The 21673-nt window shown below is 44.5% G+C and overlaps 1 protein-coding gene across 2 annotated transcripts in view; it reads right to left on the bottom strand.

Moving 5' to 3' along the window:
• Hsp90aa1 (heat shock protein 90 alpha family class A member 1) overlaps positions 1–21673 on the bottom strand; it is a 59603-nt gene that overhangs the window by 1463 nt on the left and 36467 nt on the right. Inside the window, exons 1-9 of one of the 2 annotated variants that reach the window (XM_074067127.1) lie at positions 3950–4108; positions 3302–3463; positions 2843–3209; positions 2305–2438; positions 1714–2034; positions 1373–1538; positions 1064–1254; positions 729–876; positions 262–530 (exon numbers count right to left, since the gene is read on the bottom strand). In XM_074067127.1, the coding sequence (XP_073923228.1) occupies positions 262–530; positions 729–876; positions 1064–1254; positions 1373–1538; positions 1714–2034; positions 2305–2438; positions 2843–3209; positions 3302–3463 (1758 nt within the window). In that variant the 5' untranslated portion in view covers positions 3950–4108. Of the gene's footprint in view, positions 1–261; positions 531–728; positions 877–1063; positions 1255–1372; positions 1539–1713; positions 2035–2304; positions 2439–2842; positions 3210–3301; positions 3464–3949; positions 4109–21673 lie in introns of those variants that run through there. The other variant, XM_074067128.1, reaches the window with a different exon arrangement.

The following is a 21673-nucleotide window of genomic DNA, read 5'->3' as shown; positions in this document are numbered from 1 at the left end:
CTGTAATCACTAAATACACAAGTTAAATTGTTTTCTTGCAAGTGAAGTGACTCAAGGTCTAGGCCCTGATGAATTCAAACCCCAATACTGAAGAAAGGAGGTCTGGGAGCTTGATTCAAGCCATAGTGCACCAGCCTGCCTAGTAAACGAGGCTCCCCAGCACAAGAAAACTATAAACACCAGACCAGTATGACTTAAGTCAAACACCTTAGAAATGATGACATGACCATTAGGAAATAAAGATGTAAATTGTTCACATACCTTTTCAACTTTTTTCTCCAGGATGTCTTTCATAATTTTGCAGAGGTTCTCAAACTTTGTTTTTTTCTCCTCCTGTTTCTTCTTCTCTTCTTCATCTTCTGGGAGTTCCAATCCCTCTTTGGTGACTGACACTAGTGTCTTCCCCTCAAACTCCTTCAGCTGTTGCACACAGTACTCGTCAATTGGCTCAATCATATAGATCACTTCTAAGCCATGCTTCCGAAGACGTTCCACAAAGGCAGAGTTAGCTACCTGGTCCTTGGTTTCACCTGAGATATAAGGAGGTTACTTTGCGATTAAGAATAGTGTATGCCCTTCATTTACTTTTGCGCTTATCTGACCAGATGCTTAAAACACGATCTAACTAAACACACAAACCTAACAGCTCATTTTAGGACAGACAACACACCCCTGGCCTTCATGAGGTTAAAAGAACCAAGTGATATAATTAACATTTCTTGTCTTACCTGTGATATAGTAGATGTGTTTCTGGTTTTCCTTCATTCTGGTGCAATAGTCCTTAAGAGAAACCATCTCATCCCCAGAAGCAGATGTGTAGTAGCGTAAAAGCTCTGAAAGCTTTTTCCGATTTTGAGAATCTTCATGTATTCCAAGCTGAAACAAACCATTGAAGTTTTTTGCATTAAAATTTTTTCTCAAGGGCTAGGAGTATGGCTCATTCAAAGTGGTAGGAGTGCCTGCTGCCTATCAAGGAGGCCCCAGTACTGCCAACTCCCCAAAGAAAACATTTTAAAATGAGTCAAGCTTGAAAACTAGTAATGTTAATGCATTTTACACCTACCTTTATGTTCTTAGAGAACTGCTCATAAAACTTTTTGTAGTTCTCTTTATCTTCTGCCAGTTCAGTGAATAGTTCTAAGCATTTCTTGACCAAGTTCTTTCTAATAACTTTCAAAATTTTGCTTTGTTGCAACATCTCACGGGAAATATTTAGAGGAAGATCCTCAGAGTCCACCACCCCTCTAATGAAATCTGAAAACAGACAAGGCACTTGGTAATGCTAAGAACAAGAGTGTAGTATATATATAAACCCCAAGAAAGTAAAATGACAAGAGCCTCGAGGTGATAAGATCTTCCTACTCATACTTACTCAGATACTCAGGAATCAGCTCCTCACAGTTATCCATGATGAAAACTCTGCGCACATACAACTTAATGTTGTTCTTTTTCTTTCTGTTTTCAAATAGGTCAAAAGGAGCACGTCTTGGGACAAAAAGAAGAGCTCTGAATTCCAATTGTCCTTCAACGGAAAAATGCTGTAATGAAACAGGGCCAATGAACAATGAGCTACTTGACAGCTGTTCACATGTACTTTTACCTAACTAAAACCATTTTAGAGGTGGGGGTTGTGTGAAGATGAGGATCAAACTCTCACATTTATCTGACAACCTGCAGGGAGGCAGACTAACTTGGAAGCACTCAGCCACTTACCTTAACTGCCAGGTGATCTTCCCAATCATTGGTCAAGCTCTTGTAGAACTCTCCATACTCTTCATTAGTAATGTCATCAGGATTTCTGGTCCAAATAGGCTTTGTTTTATTTAGTTCTTCTTGGTCAATGTACTTTTCCTTAATCTTCTTTTTCTTCTTCTTGTCACCATCCTTCTTTTCTTCTTCTTCTTCATCAGAACCAACATCTTCTATTTCAGGTTTGTCATCAGACTCCTTCTCTTCTTTTTCCTTTTCTTCCTCTTTATCTTCCTTTTCTTCAGCCTCATCATCACTGACTTCTTTATCTCGTTCCTTCTCCACCTTTAAAAAAAGTGTGAAAGTCACTTTACCTCTGCACTGTAGAACCAACTATTAGTTCGTTTTCACTAAAAGGTTAAGAAGCCAAGCAGTTTATCAGTATTTGATGCACCTCCCCACATATGCATTTTACATAGTCAAGATTTATAGACTTGTTTAGGTAACAAACCTAAACCTAGATTTTAAACTAGTTAAGTTTCATTTTCCAAGGATTATTTCAATCACTTCCTTGATCCACATGTAGTAACTCACTCTGCATTGCAGGAAACTTACAAAAAGAGTAATGGGATAGCCAATAAACTGAGAATGTTTCTTCACAATTTCCTTTATCCTTCTTTCTTCCAAATACTCAGTTTGGTCTTCTTTCAGATGCAGAATAACCTTTGTTCCCCGGCCCATTGGTTCCCCTGAAAGAGAAAAGGGAAATAGAATTTTAACCTCAGTGACTAAGTGAAGAAAAGGGGGGGGGGGGGATTCAATCAAGCTGGGTGTGTGGCTTGTACCTACAATCCCACCACTTGGGAGGGTAAGGCAAGAGGACCATTCAAGACACTCTCACAAAAATAAATTGTCTGTAGCTCAGTGGCACAGGTTTGCTTAACATGTCCAAGGCCCTGGATTCAACCCCCATGTCCACAGACACCCAACCCCTTTCAAACAAATTTACTACAGATCCAACGGGTCCTACAGCCTAAGGTAGGCCAAGGAGTCTTGGCTCCTTGCCCAACGTATTTTTTAAAATCTCAGCATTTTCAGGGGCCCAGTGTGTACAGCATCCCTGGCACTAGATTTTCTGCCACCACGTGCTTACCTGTGTCAGTCCTCACTGTGAACGAGCCCCCCGCTGATGACTCCCAGGCATACTGCTCATCGTCGTTGTGTTTGGTGATCACAGTCACTTTCTCAGCAACCAAATACGCAGAATAAAAGCCAACACCAAACTGGCCAATCATAGAGATATCTGCACCGGCCTGCAAAGCCTCCATGAAGGCTTTGGTCCCAGACTTGGCGATGGTACCAAGGTTATTAATCAAGTCGGCCTTGGTCATCCCAATTCCAGTATCCACAATAGTGAGGGTTCGATCTTGTTTGTTAGGAATGAGGTTAATATGCAGCTCCTTCCCAGAATCTAGTTTACTAGGATCTGTCAGGCTTTCATATCGGATTTTGTCCAGAGCCTATTAACAAAAATAAGAACATCAAGCCCAGCCCAAAAGGAAAAACTCCTATGGAAAGCAAACCCCAACCAACTCCCGACTGGCCCACTTACGTCTGATGAATTAGAAATCAGCTCCCTCAGAAAGATCTCTTTGTTCGAGTAGAAAGTATTGATGATCAGTGACATCAACTGGGCAATTTCCGCCTGGAAGGCGAACGTCTCCACCTCCTCCTCCTCCATGGGCTGGTCTTGGGTCTGGGTTTCCTCCGGCATCTGCAAGGACAGCGGGCCACGCTCACCCCGGGAAAACGTCCTCCCGCCGCGGCGCCCGGGACCCCGCGCTTACAAAGGATGACCTCATTTCCAATCGCGGTCACCATCGGGCGCGTGAGCGCGCGCCGAGGCCGCTCGGACCGGGCGACAGCACGCACGCCGTCCCCAACGGCCGCCTCCCCTCCTTCCTTCCTTCCTCCCTCCTTCCCTCCCCAAAGCGCGGCCGCCCCCGGCCGCCCCGCCATGGCGCCTTCTCCGCCCGCGCCTGGTGCGCCGCCCAGGCGGAGGCCCTTCGCACACCCCACCATACGCGGGGAGACCCGCTCCTGAGGGAACTAAGGCCAGCCAGGGCCAGGGGGCAGCGACCATGGCCGCTCGACCTTGCAAGCTTAAGAGGTTTAAAATTGAGGCCCCGCGCCTCCGCCCAGTCGGCGCCCGCTAACCCCGCACCCCATTTCTCGCCAGAGCCCCTACAAAACGCCTCACCTTGGCTGAACAACCGCAAAAGCTCCCACACGCAGCACCACCAGAACGCTGAAGCAACTGGCGCGCCGCCTCCCCCCCGCGCCTCCCTTATATAGACGCGGGCCCGCCCAGCGCGCGGCGCCTTTTCCAGAAGCCTCCCGAACCTTCCGGAAGAGCCCTCCCCAACCGCCGCCGCGGATGCGCGCCTGCGCCTGCGCCCTGGCCGCCGCCCGCCCCTCCCCCCCCCCGAGGGCACCGCGCGCTTGCGCGGCCCGGAACTCTCGGGAAGTCTCGCGTTTTCTGAGGCTGCCCCAACTCGCGGCCTGCGAGCTCCAAACTTGCTGAGCGCGGATGTGCACTTCTGCGCATGCGCCTGCGAGGCGCCGCGCGAGCCCCGGCTTCTGTAGTTATGTAGTCAGTAGTGTATAGCCAAGTTATTTTTCTTTGCGTGTCCACGCATTGTGTAAGCACTGTGTCCAGGGTCACGTTAGATGCCCGAGAGCAATTAGGAGTCTCTGAGTTCCGATACTTGGCAACCCCTTGGAAGGTCAGGTCCAAAGCATGTGGATAGCGAACAGGAGGCAATACTTTCACCGCCCGCGCTGAAACAAGCGGAGCACCCAGTGTCTCCCCGGATTTCAGGACTCGCTGAGGCGGGTGGTCCTGAGCTGTGCTGACGCCCCACTGTGCACGGGGCAATGCACAGTGAATGAATAGGCATGAGCTCCAAAAGTATTTGCGATCCCTGAGCCATTTGCCTTCGATTTGCCCTAAAACCATATCCTTCACACCTCCAGGGTCCCTCAGTCACGAATTTGGCAATCAAAGTTCTGCTTGTTACCCCCACCATGATTTCCTAAAACCCTTCTCTTTTGATTATTGTAGTGCTTTATTAATTTGAGGTGACCATGTGAAGTACCTAACACTTGGGTGATTACCTTGCACCAAAAGCCAGAATTTGGTAAGTGTTTTGAAACAGGCCAAATTACAGGTGTAAGAGCCATGGAGGGCTGGTGAAGTGGCTCAAGTGGTAGCGGAACCGCCTGGCAAGTATTGAGGCCTTGAATTCAAACCCCAGTGCCGCCAAAAAAAAATTAAAAAAAACATGGAGGTCCGGGCCTGTAATCTGTTACATCCGGAGAGAAGAATTCAGGCAAGAAGAGAAAATAGTGAATGTGATAGTGAAATTTATTAGGAAAGGAGCACACTTTCAACAGACTAAAGAAGGGTCATCTCCATAGCGAAGGAGAATGACAATTATTTTTATTTTGGCATCAGTTTTTTTGAGACGTGTAAGGGGCTTGGAGCATGAAGTCCCTCTATAGGACTAGCTCAGGAAGCTGTCACAGTTAAATTCACAAGGCTAGGGTAGACCTATAGATTTACAAAATACAAAATATTGACTCCACCTGACCCCTAGGGTATGGTTTACAGGCCTGGATCTTTGTTAAGTAAAGTTCTATGGTTTCAGGAACTGATGTTGACCGGCTTTAGAGTGGGTGACTCAAAAACAGCTTGTGAAAGCCTACTTTGGGTGAGCTACTTTGATCCTAATAGTCTTTTTAGGTCTTGAAGAATCCTCCATTTTAGGTTTCCTTTGCATATCTCCGTTGCTCATGGCTAACTTCTACTAACAACAAAATCCCAGTGATTAAGACCTTGTTTGTTTGTTTGATGGAACTGGGGTTTGAACTCAGGGCTTCATGCTTCCAAAGCCGGCACTCTACTGCTTAAGCCACACATCCAATCCTTTTTGCTCTGGTTATTTTGGAAATGGGGGTCTCAAGAATTTACTTGCCCAGGCTGGCCTCGAACTGTGATCCTCCTGATCTCTGCCTCCCCAAGTAGTTAGATTACAAGCCTGAGCCATAGGCACCTGATTTCATTGTGATATTTTCATATATGTATATAGTATAGCTTAATCAAATTCACCCCTTTATCACTTTTTTATTCTCCTCCCCCTCTTTTTAGTTTGTAGTCTGTTTTTATTGTTTTAAATAATTTTTTTAGCTTATAATAGTACAGGGGGATACATTATATTTACATATGTGCTTACAGTATGTCTTAGTTAGATTTACCCCCTCCATCATTCTCCCTCATTCCCCTCCCCCTGTTGTATGTGTCATGCTGTTTTCATACATACATACATACATACAATGTATTTCCATCACATTACCCCATCACCCTCTCCTTTCCCCTCCCCCTCCCCCACCCCAGCCATGTCCAGGTCAACATCACAGTTCCACTTTTAAGGAAACAGTCGTCTGGTCTGTACACAGTATCTCTGCCTGCCCATGTCCCCTAACCTTCAGTCTTCTTCCTATGTAGTACAGGTGTGAGACATCATGCTGCCAGCTAGCTACCCTCCAGTCCTTTTGTCTCTGGCTCCTCCCTTTGGCCCTCCCCTTCCTCCTCCTCTCTAGACTCAGGGCTTGGTCCTCTGGAACAACCTGGAAGGCTTCACAATGCAAACAGACGTCAGGAGCACTCCCTTCATTTCTATCTAGGGAAACCTTTTCCAGAAGCAACTTTTCAAACTGGGCTTTGAGACTCACTTAGGACTGTGTGAAGTCAGTATAAGGAGGATTGAGTACCTGAAAAGGGAAGATAGAGTAGAAACTCCTAGTTCCTTGGCAAGACTCCTAGCAGTTGTTAGATGATATGAGAAATGTATTTCATGCCTAGGGGAGAGGGAGAGGGGAGAGGGGAGAGGGAGGGGGAGGGAGGGGGAGGGAGGGGGAGAGCTTTGGGTGCTCTAGGACCAAGTCTTCCCTGCTGCCTGGGGTTGGGGCAGGAATCAGGGAAGGAAAAGGGGCAGTTGCTGCTACTTTGACCCTGCTGGGTCTTCACAGACAGTGGTGGTGACTCCTCTGCCTGTCTCCTTCAACCAAGTCCCCACTCTCATTTTATGCCCTGGATCTGAAATTCTTTGTACTCTGTTGCTCCCTACCAACCAACCACCCCCTGCCTCATGGCATTGAGGTTTGAACTCGGCCTCACACTTGCTAGGCAGGTGCTGTTACCTCTTGAGTCACTCTGCCACTCCTTTTTTGGTGATAGGGTCTATTTGCCTGGGGCTGGGGCTGGGGCTGGGGCTGCCTTTTAACCATGATCCTCATGTAGACAGCCATGAAGAGCCCCAGCCAGCAAGGAATCTGAGCTGCAGACCTGGAAGTGGAGCTCATGAGTTCCCCCACATATCTGGCTCTCTTCTAGGGCTGTTTAGCCCCATGACCATCTCAACACTTTACAGAACTCCCAGTTCCTCATAGGCAATCTGACACGGAGTCCTGCTTAAATATCTCTTGTATCTTTCCACCACCCTTCATCTCTATCCCACCACCTCTTGCTCTGGCCCTCTTCCAGCCACACAGCTATCAGCTCACCTACAAGTCTTCTATGACCAGCTCAGAACTCCCTGCATTTGATCTGGTTTGTAGTTAGGGTAAGTTTAAGAACCCAGCTCTGATTCTGGAGGCTGAGGCAGGAGGATCGAGGTTTCCAGGACAGACTGGGCCACATAAAAAGACCCTGTCTCAAAAGGAGGAAAACCAAACCAAAAGGAAAGGAACACAGCTCTGACTGGGGTGTATAGCTCAGTGGTAAAGCATTTGTCTAGCATGAGCAGGGTCCTGGGCCCCATCCCCAGCCTTGAAAAAGCAAAAAGAAGGGGTAGAGGCCATGGACAATGTGGGTAATGGGGCAAAGGAAAGAGTCCAAAAGGTCCTGGATGGGTGGGGCTGGGGTCATCAGTAAGAACTTAGAGCCTGAGCTGGTGAGGCAGGTGACCAGTTCAGCGTCACTGGTGTTGGACAGAAAAGGCTATGGTGAGTCCACATTGATGGCCTCCAATAATCAGGATTCCGGGGATGGAACAGGAATGAAGGGGAAGGGATGTTGTGGGAAGGAAGGCAAGTTGATGAGCACAGTGATTCCCAGCAATCTCAGTACAGCTGAAGAGATGGTAACTAGGAGAGAGACCTGGGAGACAGGAGGCTGGGCCTATGTGTGGGGTCCAGTCCTGGGGGTGCCTGGCTCCAGTGTGACCATGAGAGAGGTGGTGAGACCCTTCCCAACCCCTTATCCCTAAGCCTGCTCTCTCATCGAAGTCCAATCTACCTCTGCCCAAGTCTGCCCTGAGTCAGGTAGCAGGTGTTCACAAGTCACAAGGCCCAGGGACCCGGAGCTTCAGGCAGCACTCTCACCGGCTCACATTTGAGCAGGAGAAGGCACAAACCAGAAATAGGTGAACAACCAATGGGCTGAACTCAGGCAGGTTCTTAACTCTTGTTAGACCAGATCCTGGGTGTGAATTGCAACTTGTTTCCCACAATACTGCCATTTTTCCTTGAACTCACCTCCAAATCTCTGAGTCATCTTTGACTCATCCCTCATCTGCCCCCACATCTGACAGCTGTGAATGTCTCTCTCCCGTGCTCAGCTTCTTTCCCCTTTCAGGTCCTTAGCCCCCCTCCCCCCACGGTACTCACAGTGCCCCTTCAGCTGGCTCTTGCTGGTCTGATTTGTGCCTTTCTCAGCCACCCAATTCCTGGTGCAGAAAACCCTGAGGGCTCCCAAGACACTACATGGCAGTCTGTCTCTAGGCACTCAGCCCCAAGGCGCCACTGGCTAGCTCATCCTACCTCTCAACCAACTTACATCACAGTTGGTTCACAGATAGGAACCAACTTACTATCTGTGAACCCCTCTCCTGTGTCTCTCTCTGTGCCCAACCCTGTCTCCTCAGACCTGGAAGGCAGAGACACCCCCATGTCACCAGGCCATGAGGTACTGCCCACACCTCAGCTGAATGCTCCAGACAGCTTAGTGGGCAGATCTGTCAGCCTGAACCAGGTGACCAGGCGATCTGGCAGTTTACTGAGAATATAGGGGCTGGGCATTGTGCAAGGCCCTGGGTTCCAGAGGTGTTACAGGAAGGAGGCCAAAAAGAAACAAGCAAGTTTCTTAGTTTATAAAACATGTGTGTGTGTGTGTGTGTGTGTGTGTGTGTGTGTGTGTGTGTGTGTGTGTGTGTTTGTGGCTCTTAAGCTGCTGTTACAAGGTTAATGTGATATTCAAGGTAACAAAAAACCAGGGTGTTTATTTTAAAGATCTCTGTTATAAACTGCTTAAGCTTTTTACATATGAATATCTAAACATCTTGAGGACGGTTCTCATTATAGAGTCAATGTAAAAAAATTGTTACTCTGTCTACTGCTACTTTTAAGAAACCAGTTTTCAAACATTTCAATCAGTTCTCACTAGAATGCAGGCATTCAGGGGTTAACACTGGCTCAGACCAGAGAAGGAGGGAGGGAAGGCGGGAGGGAGAGAGAGAGGGAGGAAGGAAGGAAGGGAAAGAAAGAGAGAGAGAGAGGGAGGGAGGGAGAGAGAGAGAGAGAGAGAGAGAGAGAGAGAGAGAGAGAGAGAGATGAAAGAAAGAAAGAAAGAAAGAAAGAAAGAAAGAAAGAAAGAAAGAAAGAAAGAAAGAGAAAAGAAAGAAAGAAAGAAAGAAAGAAAAAGAAAGGGGCCATAGCCTGCAAAAGGAATCTTAAAATTTGTGTAGTTAAAAAAAAAAAAATGACCTTAGCCTGTTTCACCTGTCATAAATAAAATCTGGGATTTAATTCTCTCGTATAATACATGGGTCTATAACAAATGGGTTTTCTATAAATTGTTCTTATACAAAAAATAATTTTAAGGTTGCTTTCTTTCTGGTTTTTTTCATGCAAATATGAGGGTCTAAGTTAAAAGGTTTTAGGAGTTATTTTCAACAAGTAACAAAAAATATACATAAGGTATTACAGATACAGTTTTTAAAAATAAAAGGTTAAAAAAATACTTTTAAATGAAATAAAAAGGATAAAGACAAGCTCCCCCAGGGGATACAGAGTAAGTTATCATAAAAGATGGAACTTATAAATGCTTCTATAAATGATTAAGTTGAGTAAAATCCAGTTACATTAAAGGTTTTGTAAGGTCAAATGTACTGATGTTAAACTAAAACTTAATTCTCTAAGCTCATAACAAGGCTATCTTAAAAATATGATATTGTTTTTGATAACATTTACCAGAAAAACTGTCTTAAAAATGGTTTTTGTTTTGTCAAGATAACTGTCAGAAATTTTTGGTGCTACAGGTTAATCCACAAATTTATCAAGGCAAGAGTTTTTTAAAACACAGGCAGGAGCAGCTGAGCACAGGGAGTGCTGTTGCACTAATAGGAGGGTTGAGACAAAGTAAAGCAAAGTAAAAAAAAAGCCAAAGTGAACCCTTCAGATAGGATAAAGAAAAAAAAAAAAAAAAAAAAAAACCTCAAAAAGAACTACACTGGAGGTCCAGACCTCCAGTTTTTATTGGAGTCAACAGAGTGGAGATGGTAGTCCTACTCCTTCCACATGGCAGGCACAGGGAATTTTTGGCCTGGGATGACCACATTGAGCTTGTTATTTTAGGGGGGCTCCATTGACTACAGGTTGGAGGGATACTGCTGTATGTCATGAGCCATCTGTCAATGTCAGCAATCTGGGATGTGATCCCTTATCAACATCTGAGTCATGATTCTTGGCCATTAGGTTTCCTAACTCCACACTTAGTCCCCATAAATACTTACCTGTCTTCTCTGGTGATTTTTGTCAAGGTTTTGACTATAAGGTAACTGAGTCATAACTAAATAAAAGTTTGTTTAAGAGTTGGTTTATGTAAAATTTTCTAGATGACCTCATGGTTAAACAACTGTTGTCTTGGGTGATTCTAATGCAGCCAGTACCCTATATGTGTCTGTGACTGGGCTATTTGGAGTCACTGACACTGTCCTGCCCCCAACTGATGAGAAGATCTAAGGTTTTACTTCAAGAGCAACAACTAAACTACAGAGCTGTGATGCTGTATACTAAATATATTTATGTTTTTAAAATATATCAAGCGTTCTAAAATACAAAATTTAGATAAACATGGTAACAAAAAGTTAATGGTACTGATATACTGTTTTGTTAGTTGCTAAATTGTCCATCAGAATTTTAACCATGGCTCTTTGAAGTTTTTGTCATTATAGTTCTGATCCTTCTGGGGCATTTATAATCAAGTCCATAAAAAATGACTATAATTAGTACTTATGTGTCAACCAGGTTTGCTTTTTAGACATCTGGTTTTGTTGGATTTTGTTTTGTATTGTCCTTGTCTAGAAGTCTACTGCCTAAGGACCACTCCCTCTAAGCCTCTTTGTTGCTTAAATTTGGCCAAAAAGGTCTAGTTGACACCAACTCTCACCTGATCTGCTCCTTACTTCCCCCGACATGGGACCAAAACCAACCAAACAAACAAAAATCCAGAAAAGAGCAAATCCTCACGATGAGGGAAGAAATGACCAAACTGAGGAAGATCTTCAGTCTATGGCCATATGACCCTGAATGCACCCAATCTCGTCTGGTTGGAAGCTAAGCAGGGTTGGGCCTGGTTAGTACTTGGATGGGAGAAAGCTCTTCAGAGAAGAGTGCTCAGAGACAAGCAGTTTGGAGACAAGGCGGGAATGCCGTCAAAGTTCAGATGGAGCCACTGGTGCCAGACCTCTCAAAAATAACCAAGGCCAAGAGGATTGAGGAAATGGTTCTTACACATGTGTGGTTATCTGGCGTTAAAGCCCTTCCAGACACAAACCTATTATTTAGACAGGGTCTTCTACTTAAATAGAGACAAAATGACTATTTTACTGGCTCTAAACATGTCCTTTGATACTTAAAGATGGTGGTTTTAACTTTTTTAAAACAATGCGTTTTCTCAGACACATATGCTGATATATATATATATATATATATATATATATATATACACATGTCTGTTTTCTCAGACACATATGCTGATATATATATATATATATATATATATATATATATATGTATATATATGATACTGTCTGGGTAAAAGAATAAAATGTCCCACCATTAAAACCCCATTGGAGGGGCCCTTTTGTTGTTGTCTTGTCTATCCCCCCACTGCAACGGGACAACAGCCCTGCACTAGTCACTCCTGAAGCTGACTAGACTATACACCTGTGCTCTCCTCTACACATTGGACCCTTACCTTTGGGGTTGGCCCTTGCAAGGTTTTCCCATGTGATGAATGTTATCAGAGAGCCGTTGCTGGGACCTCCGCACGGCCATGCTTTGTATCACGCACACACCAACAGGTCAGGTGTTACATCGGCTCATACACTCCCAGGTTTGCGAGGTTGCTGGTAAGCAATACTAGAAGTCCCAGAGTAAGGAAAACAATGCAGGCTACGTTTGTCATGCAAAGCGGGGCGATGGGTCTTGTCTTGGGAGTATGTTTGATGTTGCCCTGCCTGGTCCCCTTGGTATTGTGGTCCACCAGGACCATTATGGAGGCCACTATAGAGAGAAAAACAGCTGCCCATGTAATGATGCTATGAAAATACAAACCCCCAAATCAAGATGATACTCTTTGACCCTAGGGTCCGGAACCAAAGGGGGAATAATGTAGCAGGGAGGAAGGGCAAAAAAGAAGGAAGCAAGTCTGTGTTCTGATAATGTAGCAGGGGAGAGGGGATGGTATATCAAGGAGATAAAACTTAAAGAATCCAAACATGAAGAAGGTCACATAGTACTGGGGGTGAAGTAGCCAACAGAGTTACATGCAACCATATATGGGTTAAACCTTGCTATTTTGCTTTTGTAACCTGCTTGCAAGAGTATATAAGGTGAGACCCTTTTGTTCTTGGGTCTCAGCCTTAGGATGTGAATCCGATGAGCCACTGCTGGCACACTAATAAGTATTGCTTCCTGAAAAGCCTTGGTGTCCTGTTTTCCAGCTTGAATATCCCATAACAGAGGGAGCGAGAGGAGCGATAGAGAGAGAGAGAAAAGCAATAGCTATGGAGAGAGGAAGAACAGACTCCAGAAGGGGTGGGGGTGGAGTGGAGGGGGTGTTACACTAAAAGTATGCTGCTTGGATTTCTGTATTTTTTCAGCCTCCCTCTCCCTCTCTCTAGGTCACAGTGACTGCTGCTTTATTTTCTCATGTGTTCCACCCACCCTGAAGACAGCAGGAAGGATCCTGCAAAATGCACCTCAGGACCTATCCTTGTCCACTCAGCACCTCTTCACCATGCCCCTTTCATTCATTCAGGTTATTGCAGCAGCTCAATGGTCTACTGGCCTGATCTCTCCCCACTCTGGGCTGTGTCCCAAGGCGCCAGAGCCTGTTCTCCAGGCAAACATTTGTTGAGCTCAGCTTAGAAATTGCCTCCTCTAGCCAGAGTCACTCTAGGTGCCTCCTCCACAGCCCTTAGCCTACAGGGATGAATTAAAATTGGACTTTTTCTTTCTCATCTCCAGACTCTACAAATGGCAGGCGGCCATCTCCAAGTGCAGAGTGAGTGACTATATACGTGTCTGTCTAGACTCAACCTTTCAGCCCAAAGGGAGTGATGAACCTTTAGTGCCACCTGCTGGTCAGTTGGTTGGGGCCTCCAACTGGAAACTATTTCCATAATTTAAGGGAAGAATTAGGAAAAGTGATGTGAGCTCCAGTCCACAGGAGACAATCATTAGAGTCTCACTCTGAGAAGTTCACAGCAAAGACTCCAGTATTGCAGCGAGAAGGAATGAGGCTGTCTGTAAGAGAAGTGAAGGAAACAGGTTTTGTTTGTTTGCCATGCTGGGGATTGAACCTTGGGCCTTGAGTTTGTTAGGTGAGCACTTTGTCACTGAGCTACATTCCTCAGTGCCTCCCTTCCCCCAATTTTTATTTTTATTTAACTGTTTTTCTTTTTTGAGATGGGGTCTTGCTGTTGCCCAGGCTGGTCTTGTACTCCTGGGCTTAAGTGCTGGGACTGCAGACCTCTCTAGAAGCACTTTTTTTGAAAGCAGCTTGGAGGGTAAAAAATGCAAAGCCTGAGCCGGGCATCTGTGACTCACGCCTGTAATCCTAGCTACTTAAGAGGCAGATACCAGGAGGATCACACGTGGTTCAAAGCTAGCATGGGCAAATAGTTCCAGAGACCCAATTTCAAAAGAAAAAAAAGGGCTGGTGAAGTGGCTCAAGGTGTAGGCCCTGAGTTCAAATCCCAGTACCCCCCCACACACAAAGCAAAGTCTGAATGATGCTGAGTCTTAAGCTGGAGAGAGTTGGCCTTATTTCTTCTGTCCTCTTCCTCCTTTTCTCTCCTTAACACCCCGCCCCCATTCTCTTTTGGGACTTCAGAGTGGTGGGCATAAGCTGGGTGTGGTGTGCAAGCTGGCCCTGTGGCTCCCCTTTTAGCCTTGCCAATGCTATGGGTTTGGGTTCAGCTAGTGGAATAGGCCCAGCTAGCCACTGACAAGTGCCCAGGGGCTGTTTATCCTCACATACGCCCAGCTGGATGGGGTGGGGGTGGTGAGAAGGCAAAACTGGAGGAGGAAATGAGCAGGCCTGACGTCCTTGCTGGCCCAGGACTGATAGTTCTTTTTTGTTTTTGTTTTTGAAGTTTTAGCAAGAATTCATTTTAGTATTACAAGGTAAAGTATAGACAAGGTGGAGGGGGGAGTAAGAGAAAGAAACATTTCCTGTACCTCACGCAGGAAATGGGAGCAAAGACTCCCTGACAGTTTTTTTGTTAGTGCTGAACCAAGGGTCACCTTGGCTGGAATCTGCCTTTGTGATCAATAGACCATGTAGTGAACACCTTGAAATAGCCATAGTGACACAAATCTGGCTCGTTTTTTTTTTTTGCAATGCTAGGGTTCGAACTCAGGGCCTACCTTGAGTCACTCCACCAGCCCTTCCTTGTGATGAAAGACCTGAGATCGGGTCTTTCAAACTCTTTGCCTGGGTTGGCTTCAAACTGTGATCCTCCTGATTTCTGCCTCCTAAGTAGCTAGGATAATAGGCATGAGCCACTGGTGCCTGGCAAACAGTGTGTGGTTTTGGTTTGTTTGTTTTGGCAGTACTGGGTCTTGAATTCAGGGACTCAAGCATGTTAGGCAGGCATTCTACCACTTGCGTCACTCCGCCAGCTCTAAATCTGACTCCTTTGTAGACTCTTGGGCTGACTCCATAACCTGGTCTTGTGGGCCTCTGCCCTCACCTCCAAGCCCTCCTACAAAGGTGGGGGGTTCAGCATCCTGCTAGCTCACCTTTCCATGCCCAAGCTGTTCCTCCTGCCTGGAAAACACCATTCCTCCTTGAAGACCCAGGTTGACAGTGTCCCTTCTGTGGCCTTTCCTCTCTGCCACCTCAGGCAGAGGGGCTTTGCTTCTTTGTACATTTTTTGTCCCTCTTCTGACTTGAAGTCAAGTTGCTTCTATTTAAGCCTCAGTTTCCTCATTTGTAAAATGTGGATAGGGACAGGACTGCTGGACCAGGTTCCATTTCTGTCTTAGTGTGGCTCTAAATTCTTTCACTTGAGGACAGATCAACTAGGCTGTGTGTTATTAAGTAGAACTGAGCAAAATGTGTGCTATGGGGATAGACCCTGTCTCAAAATACAAAACAAAAACAGAGTAACTGGAAACTTCCACACTTGTGAACACCTTGTTCCTTCTCTGAAGTTAAAACAGTTGAGCATTATGTAAATTTTTACTAAACAGATTGCATCCTGTTTAATATGCTATGGCAAACCATTACACTAAGTTCACTGTTCAAAAGGTTGGTGAACGTAAGTAAGAAACATTTTTTTTTTTTTGGCAGCACTGGGGTTTGAACTTAGGACCTCATGTTTTACTCTACCATTTGAGCCACTCCACCAGCCCCCAAAAACAATTTTAAAAGTTTCTGGACCCTAACTGGGCACCCATGGTTCATACCTGTAATCCCAGCTACTTGGGTGGTTGAGATCAGAAAGGATCATGGTTTGACGTTGATACCAAGATTGTGTCCTGGCAAAGTTGATGATTGAAGATGCTGGACCAGGAGTTAAGAGTAAAGCAAGCACAAAGTTTATTGAAAGGGTAGCAAAGCACCCTGACAGGTGGGACTTAGTGAAAGAGCTAAGCCAAAAAAAGGCTGAAGTCTAGGAGATGGCACAGGGCTTTGCCTAAGGTTCTCTTATGCTACCTTGAAACTAGTCTGTGATTGGATGTCATTTTAGTTGACTTCTTGCTGAATGTGACCACCTGCTCCCCCATCCTTATTGAATGGACATTCCAGGAGGGTCTGCTCAGCTGGTCCTGGCCTTGAGGCCCATCATTTACACTTGATAGCTACCTTTTGCTATCTTGGTGGGAGTTTGCTGTGCTCCTTTCCTTGGGGAGCCTGTTTCTCATCCCTTTGGATGTTTGTTTTCAAAGATGCTTCTCTGTCTCCCTTACCTAGGAGGAAGACCTCTATACTTTATTACCTTGGTGAGAGGCTTGCTCCTTAGTCTCCTTAGATGTTTGCTTTTAAGGATGCCTTCCTGTCTCTTTCATCTAAAACAAAGTTACTTCTGCTGTTCTGCTGTTGTTCCCCTCACAAAGCAAGCCTAGGCAAATAGTTAGAGAGACCCATCTCCAAAATAACCAGAGCAAAATGGACTGGAGGTGTGGCTAAAGTGGAAGAGTGCCTGCTTTGCAAATGCAAAACCTTGAGTTCAAACCCCAGTCCCACAAAACAACAAGAACAACGACAAAAATTTTCTGGGCCCCAAGATAATACAGCTATGCACTATGGCTCATGCCTATAACCTTAGCAAAAAATCAGTCCTCCCCTGTCTCAATAAGCTGGGTGTAGTAGGGCACACCTGTGGCCTCAGTTACAAAGGAGGCTGGAAAATAATATGGCAAGCATATGGACGGGCTGATGGTCAGCAATGGTCTACAAAACCTAGTCAGAGGTGGACTCTGTTCACCAAGTTTTCACAGGACCTTGGGATTCCTGCATTAGTGGGATTTCTTCTAATTTCTACTTTAGAAAAAAAAATCTAGTAACTAAAATTTGGTTATTTAAAATTCCCTCTTATAAGAGTCCCCAACATTTTTTTTCTTAAATGGTACTGGGGTTTGAACTTAGGGCCTACACCTTGAGCTAGTCTACGAGTCCTTTTTTGTGATGGCTATTTTCGGGATAGGAACTATCTCTGCAACTATTTGCCCATGCTGATCCTCCTGATCTCTGCCTCCTGAGTAGCTAAGATTACAGGCTTGAACCACCTGTACCGGACTCCCAACAGTTTTAAAGAAGGACAGCAGCAGTTGCGAGAGGGAGGGGGGATGTCAGGTTCCCATCTAATTTTCTCAGGACATAGAGCTATCAGTGGGACTTCTTTAGTCTCTGTGATGGGTTTTGGTTTTCATTTTTAAATTATCAACTATCCCATGCATACAAAAGCAAATCATGTTATACTGTGTTAGTTAACTTTCCATTATTGTAACAAATACTGAACTTGCAAAAAAGAGCAGTTTTCTTTTTTTTTAGATAGTTTTATTTATGTATTTTTTTACAATCAAATTTTTGCTGACATTCTACCTTTACAAACATGTCTTCCCTGAGCACTGTGTAGGATAGTAGATTCAAACCTTAGTCCATTCACTGTTGTCCTCAACAAAGTAAAATGGCTGCGGAGCCTCAAAGAGCTTTTCCCCTGTTCTGGGCTCCATCTGAAGTAACATAGAATACAGACAGAGGAGGGCTGTTTCCAGAGAGAGGCTGCGCCAGGGAGATCTAACACACCTCTGTCCCACAGCCAGGGAGCATGTGGGCTTTTTTTGGTCTTAGTGAACAAGTGCCCTGCTGGGAATACAAACACAATCATCCAGAATCCCACACCAAATACAACACAGAGAGAGGAAATAATCTGCCCAGGAAAGACAAGGCCTGTCCCCATCTGTGTGCAAGGACCAATGTGGGCCTGCCCCAAGCAGACACAACCCTGGCTTCCATAGACTTTCCCTATGATTGTCACATGGATTAAAATACACGGTATGTTCTCTTCCTGTTTGGAAAGCCCACTTGGGAAAGTGAAAGATTTGTGAGGTGGGCAGTCAGAGTAATTGGAGCCAGATGTCTTCAGGATGTTGTATAGCCTAATCTTCCAACCCAGTGGTACTTCTGCTGGAGTCTGGCATTCTTGGATGGGGCACTAGAGGGCCTGCAGCAAAAACTGGAGAAGTGACTCAAGTGGTAGAGCACCTGCCTAGTGAATGTGAGGCCCTGAGTTCAAACCTCAGTACTGCCAAAAAAAAAGTAATTCAAAAACTGGAAGTCAGTTCTTATTTTTTCAGGCTCTGCATACACTTTTTTTTTTTTTTAGTTAAAAACAATTTTTTTGACAGCACTGAGGTTTGAACTCAAGACTTCGCCCTTGCTAGGCAGGTGCTCTACTGCTTGAGCCATGCCTTCAGCCCAGTGCACATCTGCTTTGATGCCAATAACAGGAAAGCTGTGTGGAGGGTGTAAAGTTCTGATTAGGCTCAGAAGTTAATGGAAACAAGGGTGAACCCTCCCCCTTGACACTCCTGTAGGAAGTGTTAGGGTTGGACAGGTGGCATCTGCAAGGGTGTGTGGAACAGACTTTCCTCCAGCCTGAAACTGGGCTTGGTTCTTCTCTGAGCACTGACTGGTGGTTAACTTGATTTGGGGGCCATGTTGTGTGAAACACAAGGCTCCTTACTCATTGGACTCATAAGACGGCATGTCTGATAGTGACAACCCTCCTTCTTGCTTGCGCATCTGGCACAAGGGCACAATTTTGCATGATGCAGTTGTGTGTGCATGAGTAGACATCAGAAAGCTATGCACAGCAGAGACGTGAGTCATCTGTAAATCACAAACTTCTACACTCAGTCTGGGGAGGGCCCAGAACCAGGCCTGGGCTCACATTCAAGCTCTGCCCCTTACTTACCTCCTGAGTTTCTCTTCATGGATCACATGGGAATAGTAACATCCTCTCCTACTATTATTTTGGGGATTAAATTCAATTATATGCCACTTGATCATCTCAATAGATGCAGAAAAAGCCTTTGATAAGATCCAACATCATTTCATGATAAAAGCTCTAAGAAAACTAGGAATAGAAGGAAAGTTCCTCAACATTATAAAAGCTATATATGACAAACCTACAGCCAGCATTATACTTAACGGAGAAAAATTAAAACCATTCCCTCTAAAATCAGGAACCAGACAAGGATGCCCACTATCTCCACTCCTATTCAACATAGTACTGGAATTCCTAGCCAGAGCAATTAGGCAAGAAGAAGGAATAAAAGGAATACAAATAGGTAAAGAAACTGTCAAAATATCCCTATTTGCAGACGACATGATCCTATACCTTAAAGACCCAAAAAACTCTACTCAGAAGCTTCTAGACATCATCAATAGCTATAGCAAGGTAGCAGGATATAAAATCAACATAGAAAAATCATTAGCATTTCTATACACTAACAATGAGCAAACGGAAAAAGAATGTATGAAAACAATTCCATTTACAATAGCCTCAAAAAAAATCAAATACCTAGGTGTAAACCTAACAAAAGATGTGAAAGACCTCTACAAGGAAAACTATACACTTCTGAAGAAAGAGATTGAGGAAGACTATAGAAAGTGGAGAGATCTCCCATGCTCATGGATTGGTAGAATCAACATAGTAAAAATGTCTATACTCCCAAAAGTAATCTACATGTTTAATGCAATTCCCATCAAAATTCCAATGACATTCATCAAAGAGATTGAAAAATCTACTGTTAAATTTATATGGACACACAAGAGGCCACGAATAGCCAAGGCAATACTCAGTCAAAAGAACAATGCAGGAGGTATCACAATACCTGACTTCAAACTATATTACAAAGCAGTAACAATAAAAACAGCATGGTACTGGCACAAAAACAGACATGAAGACCAGTGGAACAGAATAGAGGATCCAGATATGAAGCCACACAACTATAAGCAACTTATCTTTGACAAAGGAGCTAAAAATATACGATGGAGAAATAGCAGCCTCTTCAACAAAAACTGCTGGGAAAACTGGTTAGCAGTCTGCAAAAAACTGAAACTAGATCCATGTATATCACCCTATACCAAGATTAACTCAAAATGGATCAAGGATCTGAATATCAGACCCCAAACTCTTAAGTTGATACAAGAAAGAGTAGGAAATACTCTGGAGTTAGTAGGTATAGGTAAGAACTTTCTCAATGAAACCCCAGCAGCACAGCAACTAAGAGATAGCATAGATAAATGGGACCTCATAAAACTAAAAAGCTTCTGTTCATCAAAAGAAATGGTCTCTAAACTGAAGAGAACACCCACAGAGTGGGAGAAAATATTTGCCAACTATACATCAGACAAAGGACTGATAACCAGAATATACAGGGAACTTAAAAAACTAAATTCTCCCAAAACTAATGAACCAATAAAGAAATGGGCAGGTGAACTAAACAGAACTTTCTCAAAAGAAGAAATTCAAATGGCCAGAAAACACATGAAAAAATGCTCACCATCTCTAGCAATAAAGGAAATGCAAATTAAAACCACACTAAGATTCCACCTCACCCCTGTTAGAATAGCCATCATCAGCAACACCACCAACAACAGGTGTTGGCGAGGATGCGGGGAAAAAGGAACCCTCTTACACTGTTGGTGGGAATGTAGACTAGTACAACCACTCTGGAAAAAAATTTGGAGGCTACTTAAAAAGCTGGACATCGATCTACCATTTGATCCAGCAATACCACTCTTGGGGATATACCCAAAAGACTGTTACTCCAGAGGCACCTGCACATCCATGTTTATTGCGGCACTATTCACAATAGCCAAGTTATGGAAACAGCCAAGATGCCCCAGCACTGACGAATGGATTAAGAAAATGTGGTATCTATACACAATGGAATTTTATGCAGCCATGAAGAAGAACGAAATGTTATCATTCGCTGGTAAATGGATGGAATTGGAGAACATCATTCTGAGTGAGGTTAGCCTGGCTCAAAAGACCAAAAATCGTATGTTCTCCCTCATATGTGGACATTAGATCAAGGGCAAACACAACAAGGGGATTGGACTATGAGCACATGATAAAAGCGAGAGCACACAAGGGAGGGGTGAGGATAGGTAAGACACCTAAAAAACTAGCTAGCATTTGTTGCCCTTAATGCAGAGAAACTAAAGCAGATACCTTAAAGCAACTGAGGCCAATAGGAAAAGGAGACCAGGAACTAGAGAAAAGGTTAGATTAAAAAGAATTAACCTAGAAGGTAACACCCACGCACAGGAAATCAATGTGAGTCAATGCCCTGTATAGCTATCCTTATCTCAACCAGCAAAACCCCTTGTTCCTTCCTATTATTGCTTATACTCTCTCTACAACAAAATTAGAGATAAGGGCAAAATAGTTTCTGCTGGGTATTGAGGGGGGGGAGCGGGAGGGGGTGGAGTGGGTGGTAAGGGAGGGGGTGGGGTCAGGGGGGAGAAATAAACCAAGCCTTGTATGCACATATGAATAATAAAAGAAAAATGAAAAAAATAAATAAAAAAAATAAAGAAGTCATGGATAGAAAAAAAAATAAATTCAATTATATGTATCACATACAATATATTCTCAAGAAGTGGAAGTTGGTTTGAATAAACTTGCTGCACTTGGTGAGGTCTGAGATTCCTCACAGTCCCATCAGCAGTTCAGTCACGCCAGCCTCATAGGAGCTGTGTTGTGAGCTAAGCCACTATAACAAGGTGGGTTTTTCTAGGAACAGACAAAGTCACCTGAAGCAGGAATCTTCAAGGGGAAGGGATGGCCTCTGCTCTGGAGGATACAAGAAAGAATTCCTGGGCAAGGGCTGG

Source organism: Castor canadensis, chromosome 3 (genome assembly GCF_047511655.1).
Source record: "Castor canadensis chromosome 3, mCasCan1.hap1v2, whole genome shotgun sequence".
NCBI lineage: Eukaryota > Metazoa > Chordata > Mammalia > Rodentia > Castoridae > Castor > Castor canadensis.
This window is presented reverse-complemented; position numbering and strand designations above follow the sequence as displayed.